This window comes from Tupaia chinensis, unplaced genomic scaffold (assembly GCF_000334495.1).
Source record: "Tupaia chinensis unplaced genomic scaffold, TupChi_1.0 Scaffold149831_1, whole genome shotgun sequence".
In the NCBI taxonomy this organism is placed as follows: Eukaryota; Metazoa; Chordata; class Mammalia; order Scandentia; family Tupaiidae; genus Tupaia; species Tupaia belangeri.
The window spans coordinates 1844882-1860794 of NW_006209676.1; the positions used below are offsets into that span (position 1 = coordinate 1844882).

Genomic DNA, 15913 nt, shown 5'->3' on the forward strand with positions numbered 1-15913 from the left:
ATTAGCAAGAGTAAGAATGTCTGTAGTATTAGACTTTATCTCTTACCAAAGTGAGATGGAAAGCTATTGAAGTTTTGAGCAGACACACAAAATGATCTGACCTACTTTTTAACAAGATCATTCTGGCAATTATGATGAGAACAGACTACAGGGGACAAGAATAGAAGAGGAAGACCAGAAAGGAGGGTATTGAAATAATCTAGATGATAATACTGGCATGAACCAACTGTTAAGCAGGTAAAGGGTAAGAAGTGGTAAGATTCTGGACAACTTCTGAAAGTATAGTCAATGGGACAGATATGTGGGGTTTGTGTAAAAGATGTCAATGAACCTAAGGGTTTAAAACATGTTTATTTATTTATTTGAACAACTAGAAGAACTGACATTAATTAAAACTGGGAAGACTGTAGAAAGAACAGGTTTGTAGGTGGGAGAGGGAATGGGGATGGCAAGGAAGGTCAGTAGTTTGGTTTTGGACATGTTATTTCTTTCTTTTTTTTTTTTTTTTGGAGAGGTTTTTGCCATGGGGCGCATGCGCTCGCCAGACAGACAGAAAGCAAGAAATCACTCCCCAGGGGGGATGGCCACGCCTCAATCCCTTCTCCTCCATTCTCCTCTTGGGATCCTGGGCACGCATGCACATGTGCCCGGCGTAAGTTTTAAGCCTCTGGGTCCGGGATGCGAACCACGGTCAACTACATAGGAGTCTAGCGACATAGCCATTACACCAACTGCTGGTCCCTGGACATGTTAGTTTTGAAATGTCTATTAGACATTCAGGTAAAGGTATCTGGAAGCATGATGGAGAACTAAGCCTAGAGTTTAGGGGAGTGATATGGCTGTTATAAAATTGGGAGTTATATATAAGCCAGGAAACTAGATGAGATCACCAAGGGCAGGAACATAGAAAGTAAACAGGAGGCCCAGGCTCTGCAACCCAGTCCATAGCATACTGGACTGCGGAGCTGGAAGTCACATACCAATTAGTCTGATTTCCTGGCCTGAAGACATACCAGGCACATGCATGTATACTCAGGATCTTAGCAGGCTAGAAAACTGGGGAAAGGGATCACAGTATGGAACAGCCCTATAGAAGGTGCTTCTCTCTCTTTCGCGCATGCATATGCTCTCATCATGAACTAAAAAAAAAAAAAAAGAAAAAAAAGAAAAAGACAAAGACAAAGACAAAGAAAAAGAAAAAGAAAAAGAAAAAGTAAGGGCCAACCCTATGGCCTAATGGGTCAAAGGAGCTGGGTCCTAAAGGCCAACTGTGTGGCTTGAATCTAAGCTCTGAAAGCTTGAAAAACATGCTGGGCATTTGTTTATGAACCTGCCCCAAATCCCTAAAGGAGAGAGAAATGGAGAAGGAATCGCTGCATGACCACACCCTATTGGAGGGTGCTTTCTCCTCCTGTTCTGTCTCTCTGGTGAATGTATGTGCCTCTTGACCAAAAAAAAAAAAAAAAAAAAAAAGTGAACAGAAGATATCTAAAAGTTGAACCATGGGACACTCAAATATGCCAAGGAGCACTACTCAATGGAACTTTCTGTGATGGTAAAATATTTTTACTTCTGCGCTACTCAATAGGTAGTTACTATCCACATATGGCTAATGAATACTTTTTTCTTTTTTTTGAGAGGTTTTTGCTATAGGGTGTGTGCACTCGTCAGAAAGACAGAGATAGAAAGCAAGAAATCACCTCCCAGGGGGGATGGCCATGCCATAATCCCTTCTCCTCCATTATCCTCTAGGGATCTTGGGCGCACAAGCACACGCTCCCGGTGTGAATTTAAGCCACCGGGTCCAGGACTCAAACCGCAGTTGACTACATGAGAGTCCAGCAACATAGCCATTACACTAACTGCTGGTCCCATGAATACTTTAAAAGAGGCAAATACAAATGAATATTTAAATTTTTGGCTATAGTACTGAACAGAGCAGATATAGTTTAGGGGAAATAAAACCAGCAGAGGAGGCTAAAAAGAAGTGGCCAGAAAGGGAACTCTTATGAGACAATTCTCCATGCATCTCACATGATTCTGTACCTAACAAGAAAAATTAGCAACAGAATACTGATAATTCTTTCGAGAAGTTTTGCTTGTAAGTTTATATGAAATGAAGCAATTGTTCTATAGGAAAGTGAAGTCAAGGGAGATTTTTCTTTTTTTAAAGACGGGAGAAATAAAAACATATTTTCACGCACAAGAGAATGATTTTATAAGAGAGGAAAACTGACAAGACAAAGGCTAACAAAGCACTGAAATTAGTTCTGTCACAGTAACAAGAAAAAGCTGAGTATATGGATACTAACGCAGATAGTAGGTAGCTATGGGAATGAAAGCTCTTTTCTGACTCTTGTTTTCTCTGTGAAATAGGAAGTAAAACCATTATTTCAATGTGAAGGATGAGAGGGGATGCTGAACACATGAGGAGATTGAAGACACAAAAGTCATCAAAGAGGAGATGAAACTGAGAGAAAGTAACTGGGTAAATCTAGTATGACTGGTAGGTAAGGGCTCACTTGAGGTTATGATAATTAATTTATCCAAGTTCAGCAGCATGGTTTTACAGGCATGGAATAGACTTTACTGGTGCTGTGGTCTAGCCAGGCAAGGTTGCTGAAATGAGAGAGGAACAAAGGAATTGAGGATGTATATAAGGGGAAGACTTAAAATGTAATGACTGATAATGGATTCTAAGCTTCCACCTCTCCTATTTCCTAAAACCTATCATTCCACTGAGCCCTGGGGGACCCAACAGTAGTTGTCAGCAATCACTACATCCTTGACCTCTTATCTGAAACTTTCTTCAACTTCCTTTACTTTCTTACTTAAACTGAAACTGGGCTTTCCTCTGAGGATGGTTTGCCTTTTAAATGATGATTTTTCTCTTTCACACTCCTTAAACATGAAGTAGGTGTCCTTGTTATTCCTTATTACTACTTCCAGCCCATTCTCCCTTTGGCCTCTCCAAAAATCCCCTGCTGTGAGTCACAGTCATCAGACACTCTACCACCTACCACCCTTCTTTATTGTTTATATTTATGGCTTCCCCAAGGTTGCTCCTTTTTTTCTTTTTTTGGGAGAGGTTTTTTTTTTTTTTTTTCTTTTTTGCTATAGGGTGCGTGCACTCACCAGAAAGACAGACAGAGTCAGAGAGACAAAAAGCGAGAAATCACCCCCCAGGGGGGATGGGCACACTGCAATCCCTTCTCCATTCTCCTCTCGAGATCTTGGGCACGCACGCACATGCGCCCGACGTGAGTTTAAGCCACCGGGTCCAGGACTTGAACCGCGGTCGACTACATGAGAGTCCAGCGACATAGCCATTACTCTAACTGCTGGTCCCAGGGTTGCTCCTTTTCATTCCTTGATGATTTTAGCTTCTGTCTATCATTAAGTTCTGTCAAAATTCTTAGTGAATTCAACATCAAAATGAATAAGCCATCTTGTATTCTGGTCTCTTAAGTTTCTTGACCTATTCTTGAAACAATAATGCTGATCTTGTTCTTTAACCTCTCTCAATCACTTTCTCCCACGGTTACACCCTATCTTTAGACTATCTAATGGTACATTTCAATAACCACACTTCTGGAGGAACATCATTTACCAAAACAAAATTTACTGGTGAGTTTGTTGTAAGACAATCCCTCTGCAGGCCTCTATTGGCAAAGTCAAGAAAATGGTAATTTATCAGGCACAAGACCACACTCTGGAATTAATGCTACCACAATCAAGAGATAACAGATAGCCTGGGACCAGCAGATGGCATAGTGGTTATATTGTCAGACTTCCACATGGCCTACCATGGTTAGAGTCCCAGACCTGGTGACTTGAAACTCATGCAGGGCAAGTATACATGTGTGCCCACCTAAGATCTTGGGAGGAGAATGGAGAAGGGTTTGTGGCACGGCCATTCCCCCTGGGGGTGATTTCTCACTTTCCATCTCACTGTCTCTGTCTCCCCCACCTCACAAGTGCACACGCCCTAAGGCAAAAACCTCTACAAAAATAAATTTAAAAAGATAACAGAGAGTCTGAAGAAGAGAACAGACATACTTCTTTTTTGTCACCTCTTATCTTTGGGTTATTCCTCAGGTGGAGGTGAGGGTGTGTGTGTGTTACAGAGAGAGAGAGAGAGAGACTGAGTAGAGGCAAAGACATGCTTCTGTATTGACCTTTCTTTAACTGGGCTCTCAAAGGGAAGATTTATGTTACATCGCTGGGCTGGCCCCAGCCTGGCGGTTAAGGCAGCCAGTTCCCATATGGCTGACCACGTGGTTTGAATCCCAAATCTGGCAGTTTGAGAAACATAACGGGTGCATGTATGTGCATACCCCAAATCCCAACAAGATGGAAAACTGGAGAAGGGATGGCATCATGTCCACGTACCACTGAAGGGTACTTTCTCCCTCTCCCTGTCTCTTTGGTGAGTACATACGCCTTCTGGCAAATTAAAAATTAAGAAATTACATCATCATTTTCAAGTACTTATATATGTTGAACATTGTGCTGAGGATTTAAATGCATCATCTCATTTGACTGCTAAGCCAACACTGAAGTTAGTGTTAACTCCATTTCACAGATTAGGAAACTGAGGCTGAGAGAAGCTAAAGAATCTTGTTCATATTATGCCCTCAGGAAATAAAAGAACTGTGATTTGAGCCCAGGTTTCCCTAACATCAAACAAACCCTTTTGTACCATACCATGTCCATATGAAGGCTAAAGTATATGGAGTAGTCAGTATGAGTGCCTCCCATAATCCCAGAGTTCTGAACTTGCAGGGAAGAAACTGTCTCAAAATCTAAGTAGGAAAGAGAAAGAAAGAAAGAAAGGGAGAGAGGGAAATCTGTAGAACACTGAAGTTGTTATAGTAACCTGGGTAGAAAAGATAAAGTATTTCTTTTTTAAAGCTCTAATTTTGCTTTTCAGAAAGCTTGATAGTCTAATAAATGTATGAAAGAAAAAGAAACTGTGATACACAAAATAGCCATATCATAACAGATAACATTTTTTGACTCTTAAAAATCAGTGAACCAGTCTTTGTGGTGCAACCTGCAGGGTACTGAACTATGCGGCTAGAAGCTACATGCTGTCTATAGCTTGAGTCCCTGGCCCAGTTAACCTGAAAACATACTCTGTGTGTGTGTGTGTGTGTGTGTGTGTGTGTGTGTGTGTGTGTACCTAAGATCCTGGTGGACTGAAGGACAGGAAGAAGGGGACTGTGGTGAGACCAGATCCTTGGAGGGTACTCATCTCTCTCTTTCTTGAAATCCTGTGTGCTTGTGTGTACATACAAGTATTCTATTATGAATTTGTGTTTTTTAAAAAGATGGTCAGTTGTTTTTTAAAAAAATGAATAATGTTAAATGTTGCCAATCTGAACTTTGGACTATATTATCAAATTTCGGAAGTGCAATTTAAAACAATGAACTTACTCAACAACAAAATGGTGGGGGTGGGGGCAGGGAATGGTGGTACAGTGGTAATACAACATGCTGAGAGGCCGACCCATATGGGAAGGTTCCCCATTCAGGTCAGGTCTAGAGAATTCGCTGAACACAATGAACATGTGTGTGCACATGATCCTAGGCTGGCTGATGCTGAGGGTGGATTACAGTGTCAAATCCCGTTAAAGCTGTCTGTCTCTCTGTCTTTTTCTCTCTGTCATGGGAGAGAGAAATTAGCATTTAAAAAACAATCTTACAGAGGCATAATTAAAAGCATATTCACAATAGCATCATAACCAGAAACAGAATTATATACAAAACATGCAATAAGGTCAAGCAAGTGACCTGTGAGATCAAATCAACAGGAGGTGAATAGAAAATGCGGAAGGCGAGACCCAGCACTAGCCAGGACAGAAACCTGCTACCACCTCCAGGTTTGCCTGTTTTTGGCTTCTGGGTTCAACTTCACAGCTGTGAAGTCTCCCCCAGCCAGTGTCTCCCCTCCCAAACCCAGCACTAGCCAGGTAGGATAGCTGCTTTGCTCCCTCTTGCTGTCCTCTAACTTTTTCCCCTCTTTTTGAAAAAACAGCTCTCTGCCCCCTTTGGGCCTTTATCTTGTCAATTTCTGTCTTTTTTCTTACCTAGGACAGAAACCTACTAGCCACCTCCATGTTTGCCTATTTTTTCCATTTTCATTTTTTGCGAAGTGATTTTTCCCCCATTTTTCTTCTAGTACTTATTTTCTTTCCCTTCTCTCCCTATTGCTATTTCCTACCTTCTTTTTCTTTACTTTTCTGTTTTACTTCTCAGTCCTTACCCTCTGCCTAGAGATGTTTAGGTGCATAGTAGCTAGCCATCTGAGTATTGTGAGTTTTGGAGAATTCTTTGCACATCACTGTAGGGGTTGCAAAATTAGTAAAATTCCCCTTCACAAACTCGATTGCAAATCTCCACCTGTGATTACCATATTCGAGGACTTAGTAGAAGGGAGGAAATAGCACCGAATTATTTCACAGTGGGGGGAAATACATGAGTTCACAGTCACTGAATCCTTCTCCAACAAACCGACCAGAAGTGAATACATTATCAAATGACTAAAAATCGAAGAAAAGCCTCAAAGATGAGAGAATCAAGTAACACATCCCCACCAAGGGAACAATGTAAACTGTCTCCAAGTAGGAAAAATTTAGAGCGTATTACTGAAATGTCAGGAAACTAATTTAGAATATTTATGGTAACAGAATTCTATGAGATGCAAGAGAAAAGAGACGCTGAGCTCCAAGAAATGAGGAAGTCCTTCCACAATATGAAAAAAGAATTGGACACCATAAAAAGAATCAAACAAAACTTTTAGACATGAAGGCTATAATATAGGAAATTAAAGTGTCCCGCGAAAGTATCAAAAGCAGGCTAGACTATGCAGAGGATTTAATTTCAGAATTAGAAGACAAAACCAATCACCTAGAAAAAATTATCAAAAATACTGAGAAAAGAGCCAAGAAAACAGGATAATACATGAGAAATATTACATAGCATGAAACGCCCAAATATACGAATAATTGGTATCCCAGAAGGTGAAGAAACTAATAAGGGCATTGATCATGTATTCCACAAAATCTTAGAAGAAAACTTTCTAAGTCTAGAGAGATATTCAAACATCCAGACCCAAGAAATACAAAGAACCTCAAGTAAAATCAATCTAAGAAGATCCTCTCCACGTCACATTATAGCTAGATTGACCAAAACGACAGACCAAGACAATATACTAAGACTGGAAAGAAAGAAACATCAAATCACTTACAAAGGCTATCCCATCAAGCTAACACTGGACCTCTCACTGGAAACAATGCAAGCAAGGAAAGAATGGAGAAATATATTCAAAGTGTTTAATGAAAAACAATTTCAACCAAGGATACTATATCCAGCAAGATTATCCTTCATATGGGAAAAGAAAATAAAAACATTCTTGGATAAACAAAACTTGATAGAATTTACCAACTCCAGATCCGTTCTTCAAGAAATTCTGAAAGAAGTACTATACCAAGAAAACTAAAGAGAGACAGACAGCAATAAGACAACAACAAAAAAACCCCAGGAATACAGCCAACTTAATGGTAGGGACAAGTCTGGAAACATCAATAATAACACTGAATGTCAATGGATTAAATTTTCTAATCAATAGACACAGGCTAGCTGAATGGATTAAAAATCAGAAACCCTCCATATGCTGCCTACAAGAAACCCATCTCATGGATAAAGACATACACAGACTAAAAGTGAAGGGCTGGAAAAAGGTATTCCATGCAAATGGAAACCAAAAAAGATCAGGAGTCGCTATACTGATTTCAGACAAAATAGGCTTCAAGACAAAAACTGTAAGAGGAGACAAAGAAGGGCATTATATAGTAATAAAAGGGATAATTCCCCAAGAAGATACAATGCTTACAAATACCTATGCACCAAACTCAGGAGTACCCAAATATGTAAAGGAAAGACTGTGAGATCTAAAAGGAGAGATAGACTAACACTATAGTTGTTGGATATCTCAATACCCCATTATCTCCTTTAGATAGGTCAACAAGACAAAAAATAAGCAAAGAGATTCAGGACCTAAATTAATCCATAAATCAGATGAATTTCGTAGATATCTATAGAACTTTCCACCAAACAAAACAAAACAAAACAAAACACACACACACACACACACACACACACACACACAAAATATACATTTTTCTCAGTCCTGTATGGTACTTTCTCAAAGACTGATCACATGTTAGGGCACAAAACCAGCCTTTATAGATTCAAAGGCATAGAAATTATATCCAGCATCTTCTCTGACCATGATGGAATTAAACTTGATATTAATCACAGGAAAAGCCCTTGAAAATATACAAATATGTGGTGAGCACTGCATACAGAAGCCATCTTGAGCTATCCGCCATCTTGAGCTATCCACTATCTTGGAAACCACTGAGCTTTCACTTCCTCACTGAGCAAATGGTTTCTCAGAAATCATGTGACCAACCCGTTCTCCCTGGAAGTGGTTGGGTTTCTAGGCAACGGGAGAGATCCACCCACATCAATGACTGGTTCATGCTGTTCTATCACATTTGCATTTCGGGCAACCAATTGGTTCCCACCAGCTGTATATAACTCGCCATTTCTCCTCAATAAATGGGAAGTAGACGGAAGAAGACGACTTGATCAGCACCTCATAGTATGTGTGCGTGTGTTTGTCCCATCTCTCACTCCCTCCCCCAAGGAACCTGTTCAACTGTCCCACGAGCCGGGACACAAATACATGGAAACTAAATAACCTACTTCTGAATGACTCCACGACTATTGCAGATTAAGACAGAAATTAAAAGATTCATGGAAACTAATGATAGTGAGTACACAAGTTTCCATAATCTATGGAATACTGCAAAAGCAGTCATAAGAGGGAAGTTCATAGCAATTAGTGTGCACAAGAGAAAGAGGGAAAGGTGGGAAAAGGACAACCTAACATCATGCATGCCTCAGGGAATTGGAAAAAGAACAAAAAAATCCAAAAAATGCCAGGAGAAAAGAAATAATAAAGATTCAAGCAGAAATAAATGAAATAGAAAATAAGCGAACTATACAGAAAATAAGTGAAAGCAAAAACTGGTTCTTTGAAAAGATGAACAAGATTGACATACCATTAGCCAGACTAGAAGAAGAGAGAAAGGAACCAGTTAAGTCAAATCTGCAAAGAATCAGGCAACATTACAACAGACATAACAGAAATACAAAACATCATTAGAGAATACTATGTGGGACTCTATGCCATCAAAGAAGAAAACCAGGATAAGATGGACAAATTCCTGGACACATATAATCTACCAAGATTGACTCAGGAGGACACAGAAATCCTTAATAGACCTATAACAGGCAATTAGATTAAATCAGTAATAAATAACCTCCCAACAAAGAAAAGTCCAGGCCCCAATGGCCTCATAGCTGAATTTTATAAAACTTTTAAAGAAGAGGTAACCTCACACTGTTTCTAGAGATCCAAAAGGAAAGAACCCTTCCAAATTCATTCTATAAAGTCTCCATTACCCTTATTCCCAAAATGGATAAGGATATGACAAAAACAGAAAACTACAGATCTATATCCCTGATGAATATAGATGCAAAAATTCTCAACAAGATACTTGCTAACCGTATTCAACAGCATATAAAAAAGGTTATTCATCACAACCAGGTAGGTTTTATTCCAGGGATGCAAGGATGGTTCAACATATGCAAAACCATAAATGTAATACACCATATTAACAGAAAGAAAGATAAAAACCATTGATCACTTGATGCGGAAAAAGCATTTGATAAAATACGACATGCCTTTATGATCAAGAATCTCAGTAAAATTGGCATAGAAGGACTGTTTCTCAGCATAATAAAAGCAATTTATGAAAAAACCTACAGCTAACGTTATACTGAATGGGAAAAGCTGAAAGCTTTTTCACTAAAAACTGGTACAAGACAAGGCGATCTACTTTCTCTGCTCCTATTCAGTATAGTACTGGAAGTTCTGGCCAATGCAATCAGGCAAGAGAAAGAAATAAAAGGCATTCCAATAGGGAAAACTGAAGAATGTAATTCCATTTACCATAGCCATAAGAAGTACAAGATATTTAGGAATAAAACTAACCAAGGAAGTCAAAGACCTCTACAAAGGAAACTATGAAAATCTTAAAAAGGAAATTGAAAAGGACACTAAAAAGTGGAAGGACATCCCATGTTCCTGGTTTGGCAGAATCAATATAATAAAAATGGCAATCCTAGCTAAATTAATCCACGTGTTTAATGCAATCCCTATAAAATTAAAAGAGACATTCTTCACAGATCTAGAAAAGACAATCATAGAATTTGTCTGGAATCATAAAAGACCCTGTTTTGTTAAAGCCATCCAGCGCAAGAAGACTGAAGTAGGTGGCATCCCACTTCCTGACCTCAAAATATATTACAAAGTTGTGATAATCAAAACAGCATAGTATTGGCACAAAAATAGACATGAGGACCAATGGAACAGAGTAGACACTCCAGAAAAAAAACCCAAAACATACAGCCAACTCATTTTTGACAAAGGGTACCAGTCAATCTAGTGGGAAAAGGGAAACCTCTTTAGCAAATGTTTTGGGAAAACTGGGAATCTACCTGCAGAAAGATGAATCTGAACCCCTGTCTGTCACCATTAAGAATAATCAACTCAAAGTGAATCAAAGATCTAAACCTAAGACTACAAACTATAAAACTACTGGTGGAAAACACTGGGGAAACTCTGGGAGACGCTGGGGTAGGCAAATACTTCTTAAGCAAGATCCCCAAAGCACAGGCAATAATCCTCCAAACAGACAGATGGGATTACATCAGATTAAGGAGTTTCTGTACAGCAAAAGACACTGTAATTAGTGTGAATTGACAACCCACAGAACGGGAGAGAATTTTTGTTAACTGTGAGCCTCAGATAAGGGATTGATAACCAGAATAGAGAGAACTCAATCAGCTTACCCGAAAGAAAATGATTAACCCAACCAAAAGATAGGAAAATGAACTGAATAAACAACTCTCTAAGGAAGACATATGAACAGCCAAAAAGTATGAAAAAATGCTCAACATCCCTCATTTTAAGGGAGATAGAGATCAAAACCAGTCAAACTGGAGAAGATTTAAAAAACAAATAATGGTAAGTGCTGGAGGTGATGTGATGAAAGGGGAACACTCCTACACTGTTGGTAGGAATGTAAATTGGTCCAGTCACTGTGGAGAACAATATAGAGGTTCCTCAAAGACCTTCAAATTGAATTACCACATGATCCAGCAATTCCACTCCTGGATATCTACCCAAAGGACAGGAGAACACTCAGTTGGAAAAGCGCTTGCACATCTATATTCTTTATTCATGGCATCCTTATTCACGATTGGTAAGACATGGAACCAACTCAAATGTCCACAAACAGATGAATGTATTGAAAAATTGTGGCACATATACTCCATGAATACTATTCAGCTGTAAAAAAAAACAAGGCCCTAGAATTTAAAAGAAAGTGGACGAATACGGAAGATTTGTTGCTGAGTGAAGCAAGTCAGGTTATGAAAGAGAGACATCGTCCACTTAACATATACCGGCAGTCCACACTCTATGGTAGAGACCGAAAAACTGAGAACATAAAAGTATTAAAAATTGTGGGGCTGGCAGGTGGCGTGGTGGTTAAAGGTGCTGGACTCTCACATGGCCAACCATGGTTAAAGTCCCGGACTTGGTGGCTTGCTGTCTCACTTTCTCTCTCTCTCTCAGTCCCTCTCTGGTCAAATTGAAATAAACAAAGTTAAATAATTATTTTTTTAAAAAATTGTAATAGACGCTAGTGACAAAATAGAAAGTGTGTATGGGAGGGGAAGAGCATAGGAAGTTTGGGGGGAGAATGGAGAAGACACTTGTGGGACACAGATAAGGTTTATTATCTGTTGACGAGGATGTGTATGGTGGTCTCAACTGGGCTGGGCTGAGGTATATATCATGCTGGGTAAAGTCTCTTCACAATCTAAATGATGTATAGTGATTTAATGTATGAATAATAATAAAAATAAATAAATAAAAGAACATGAACATTAGGGCAAGAAAAAACAATTTTAAAAAACTTAACAAAAGTGAAACATAAGATTTGATTTGGAGAAAATACATAAATATGGAAACAAAGACAGTGCAAAGAGTCAGACAAAGAAATAATTTCCACTTATTCACAAAGTATTTATGAAAGTACTTAGAATGCTACTGTAGTTTTTCAGGAAAGGCTATGATGGGGCTTGGGACAGTGTGATGAATGAGAGCAGCGGAGGTAGAAGAGTCAGAAAGCCACTGCAATGGACCCATCCTCATATCCCCAACACATAGCCAGTACACAGTAGAAAAAAGAAATTCAGTAATACTTTCTTCATGTACAAACTGTGAATGCTGTGAAGCACTCCAAAATTCAGTGGGGTAGAGAAAGTGGACAAAAGTCCAATAGAAGTATCTCTGGGTAAAAAGGAAGCAGATTATTTGAACTGACCATTAAATTTCCACATTTCTGAACACAACCCATTGCTTACCTCCTATCTAAAAGACAGCTGTCATTTCTTATATTTTGGTCCCAATGATGCCCTCCATTGAACCAACTTTGTCCATATATTTGGTGAGGTTCTTATCACAGATAAAATTATTCGTTCATTTTGCATTGAGTTTGCCTTCTGAAAGGGGACATGAGGCACTCATCTGTCTACAAGATAGATAATTTCAGGAAAAAGTTGCCCGAAATTGCTTTTTATTTATTGGTCTTAGATGTGGTATTTCAGGCTGAGGGCTAAGCTGACAGGTCTAAGTACAGGGTCAAGACAGCCACTCAACCTGTCTTACCTGCCTTTGACTGTCATTTGGCCTCAAGTTCCCTTAGGGGTATGATGAGAACTCTGAGATATTCCCAAAGTTATTCACTGGGCTGTCAGTGGTACTGAGGGAATCCATATGTTCTGTAGATGAGGCTCAATAAGGGTTTTCTTTTTTTTTTTTTTTTTAAGAGATTTTTGCTATCAGGCCTGTGAGCTTGCCAGAGGCAGAAACCAAGAAATTACCCATGGAGGAGGCAGGGGAGGGATGGCCCTGTCACAATCCCTTCTCCTCCATTCTCCTCTCGAGATTTTGGGCACGAAGCACAGGCATCAGCCTGAGTTTCAACCCAACAGGTCCAGGAGTTGAATTGTGATTGGTCATGTGGAAGACCAGTGCCCTAACCACTATGTCACCTCCTGGCCCCAAAGGTTTACTTTTTTTTTGCCTTATGAAAGTAATGTTTCCATCAGTTTACTTTCAGTTTTCCTTAAAAACAAAACAAAAATCACAAGTTTCAATACTAATGCTTATGAATGACATACACTAAACAAAGCCAAATCTCTTTCATGCTCTAAGTTGATCTATGTTCTCTTTACTTCTGTTTGCCAGATGATCTTCAATAATTTCTGCAAATTGATTCCTCTCCAACAAATTATATGCAAGAGGCAAAAGCTGGCTGGCAACTTTATGAAAATAATGTGAACCATAGCAAAAGAGGTCCATTCTCAGCTCAAGCCCCATACTGTAGTCAAATTCATCATTAGCAAATTGCATAAAGGTCATCATTTTCTGAATGGGAGCAAAAGTTTTTAGTTTCTCCTCTCTTTTTTTTTTTTTTTTTTGGAGAGGTTTTTTTTTTTTTTTCGCTATAGGGCGCGTGCGCTCGCCAGACAGACAGAGAGAGACATAGAGACAGAAAGCGAGAAATCACCCCCCAGGGGGGATGGTCACGCCGCAATCCCTTCTCCTCCATTCTCCTCTCGGGATCTTGGGCACGTACGCACACGCGCCCGGCGTGAGTTTTAAGCCACCGGGTCCGGGACGTGAACCGTGGTCGACTACGTGGGAGTCCAGCGACATAGCCATTACGCTAACTGCTGGTTCCCAGTTTCTCCTCTCTTGTGGCCTCAACAATTGCCTTGCAAATGCTCTTGAGGTCAGCATCTGATTCAGGGAGCTCTCTATATCCAACATCATTTTTATCTACTGGAACAACCACGCCTGAACTATGAAAGGTCTTTGTCACAACTTTCTTATCCCTCTGTTTCATCTTCATGGTTTTCTGTTCCAGTGAGTACCCAAGTTCTTTGGTTGCTTCTATAAGTTTTTCAAAAAACTAGTTTTTTTTTTATATGTTACTTCTTTAAGATTTTTCATCAAAAATAATTTGACTAGGGACCAGCAGTTAGCATAATGGCTATGTCGCTGGACTCCCACGTAGTCGACCGCGGTTCAAGTCCTGGACCCGGTGGCTTAAACTCACGCCGGGCGCGTGTGCGTGCGTGCCCAAGATCCCGAGAGGAGAATGGAGGAGAAGGGATTGCGGCGTGGCCATCCCCCCTGGCTTGTGATTTCCTGCTTTCTTTCTCTCTGTCTCTCTCTGTCTGTCTGGAGAGCGCACGCGCCCTATAGCAAAAACCTCTCCAAAAATAAATAAATAATTTGACTACATTATCTCCACTTTGAACAAATATACAAATTTTCTTTTCTTCATTTATACCAAAATATACCGGGAGCTCATCAGGAGAATATACATCTTAGTATGTACCCCATATGAACTGAGTTTTATTATGCCCAATAATAATGGTCTGGAGTTCAGGAGGATCACAGTAAAACTACTCCAGTGAAGGTTAAAATTCAAACCTGTTGATTTTTTCTTTGCTTTCCGTTTTCCAGTAAGGGCATCACAAGAACCGACTAATCAAAGTCCAAGGCTTGCAGAAAGTGAGTCAGCTGGCTTTTCAGGATCAAGTTCTTCACAGGACTTCCAAAAGTGATAGACATCTTCAGGTAAAGAAAGCTTATAATGATTTTCAAATTCTTTTTGAAGGTCACTGGAGACATCAGCTTTACAGGATTTATCCTTTTTCACATCAACTGCTTTTTCACATTGTGCTTGTCCTTCCCAGGCTAGGGACTCTACATGGAGCTGGCAGTCAAGTCATCTTAAATCCACAGCATTCCACACAGTGCCTGGCATATACTGCGTTTCCAATCAACTTGGCTGGCTGAATGAGCGAACAGAACAGTTGGTTGGCTTAATCTACTTCCCCAGAAACTGTTCTCAGAAGAGTCGAACAGAAGATGCAAAGGCACTACTTTCTGGAGTTTATTATTATTAATTACCAACTGTGTAGACAGACAACCTGATAACCCAATAGAGTATAGTAAGAGTACCTTAGTAAGGGGACCAGAAGTTGGTGTAATGGCTATGTTGCTGGACTCTCATGTAGTCGACTGCAGTTCGAGTCCCAGACCCAGTGGCTTAAACTCACGCAAGACATGTGTGCATGTTTGCCCAAGATCCCGAGAGGAGGATGGAGGAGAAGGGATTGTGGCATGACCATCCCCTCTGGGGGGGGGGGGGATTTTTTGCTCTCTGTCTCTCTTTTTTTGGAGAGCGCATGTGCCCTATGGCAAAAAACTCTCCAAAACAAAACAAAACAAAACAAAGAGTACCTTAGTAAGTTAACTGAACTTTAGGTGTTTGGAGGTCCATAAAAGCAGAATGGCTACCTGCCATGTTTGCAGGCCATATCCAGGATATAAACTCACTCAGTAAGGTCTGTCAACCTTATCTCCAAAATATCTCTCAGTTTTGACCACTTCTCATCGCTCCCACTACTAGATTCCTGATCCACACCATCATTCTCTCTCACTTCTCACCTACACTACTATCTTAGCCTCTTAACTAGTCTCCCTGTGTCCGCTTGCCTCTCCATACTCTAGAATCATTCTCCAAAGAGCACAACAGAGTAATATTTAGGACGTTAAATTGCCTGCCTGTTTTAAATGATTCAAGGCTACCCATTACATTTTGAACAAAATCTAAACTTCTCTATCATG

General features: G+C 39.9%; 2 protein-coding genes across 2 annotated transcripts in view; both read right to left on the reverse strand.

Annotated features, from left to right (window-relative positions):
• The window catches only part of PPP2R3A (protein phosphatase 2 regulatory subunit B''alpha), a 228302-nt gene that overhangs the window by 190264 nt on the left and 22125 nt on the right, over positions 1-15913 (reverse strand). The gene's annotated exons all lie outside the window — the stretch shown is intronic.
• LOC114006710 (histone PARylation factor 1-like) lies at positions 13103-14224 on the reverse strand. Its single transcript, XM_027769477.1, is given in 3 exon segments — positions 13103-13668; positions 13943-14167; positions 14170-14224. Coding segments are annotated over 3 exon segments (537 nt in total). The 3' UTR covers positions 13103-13411.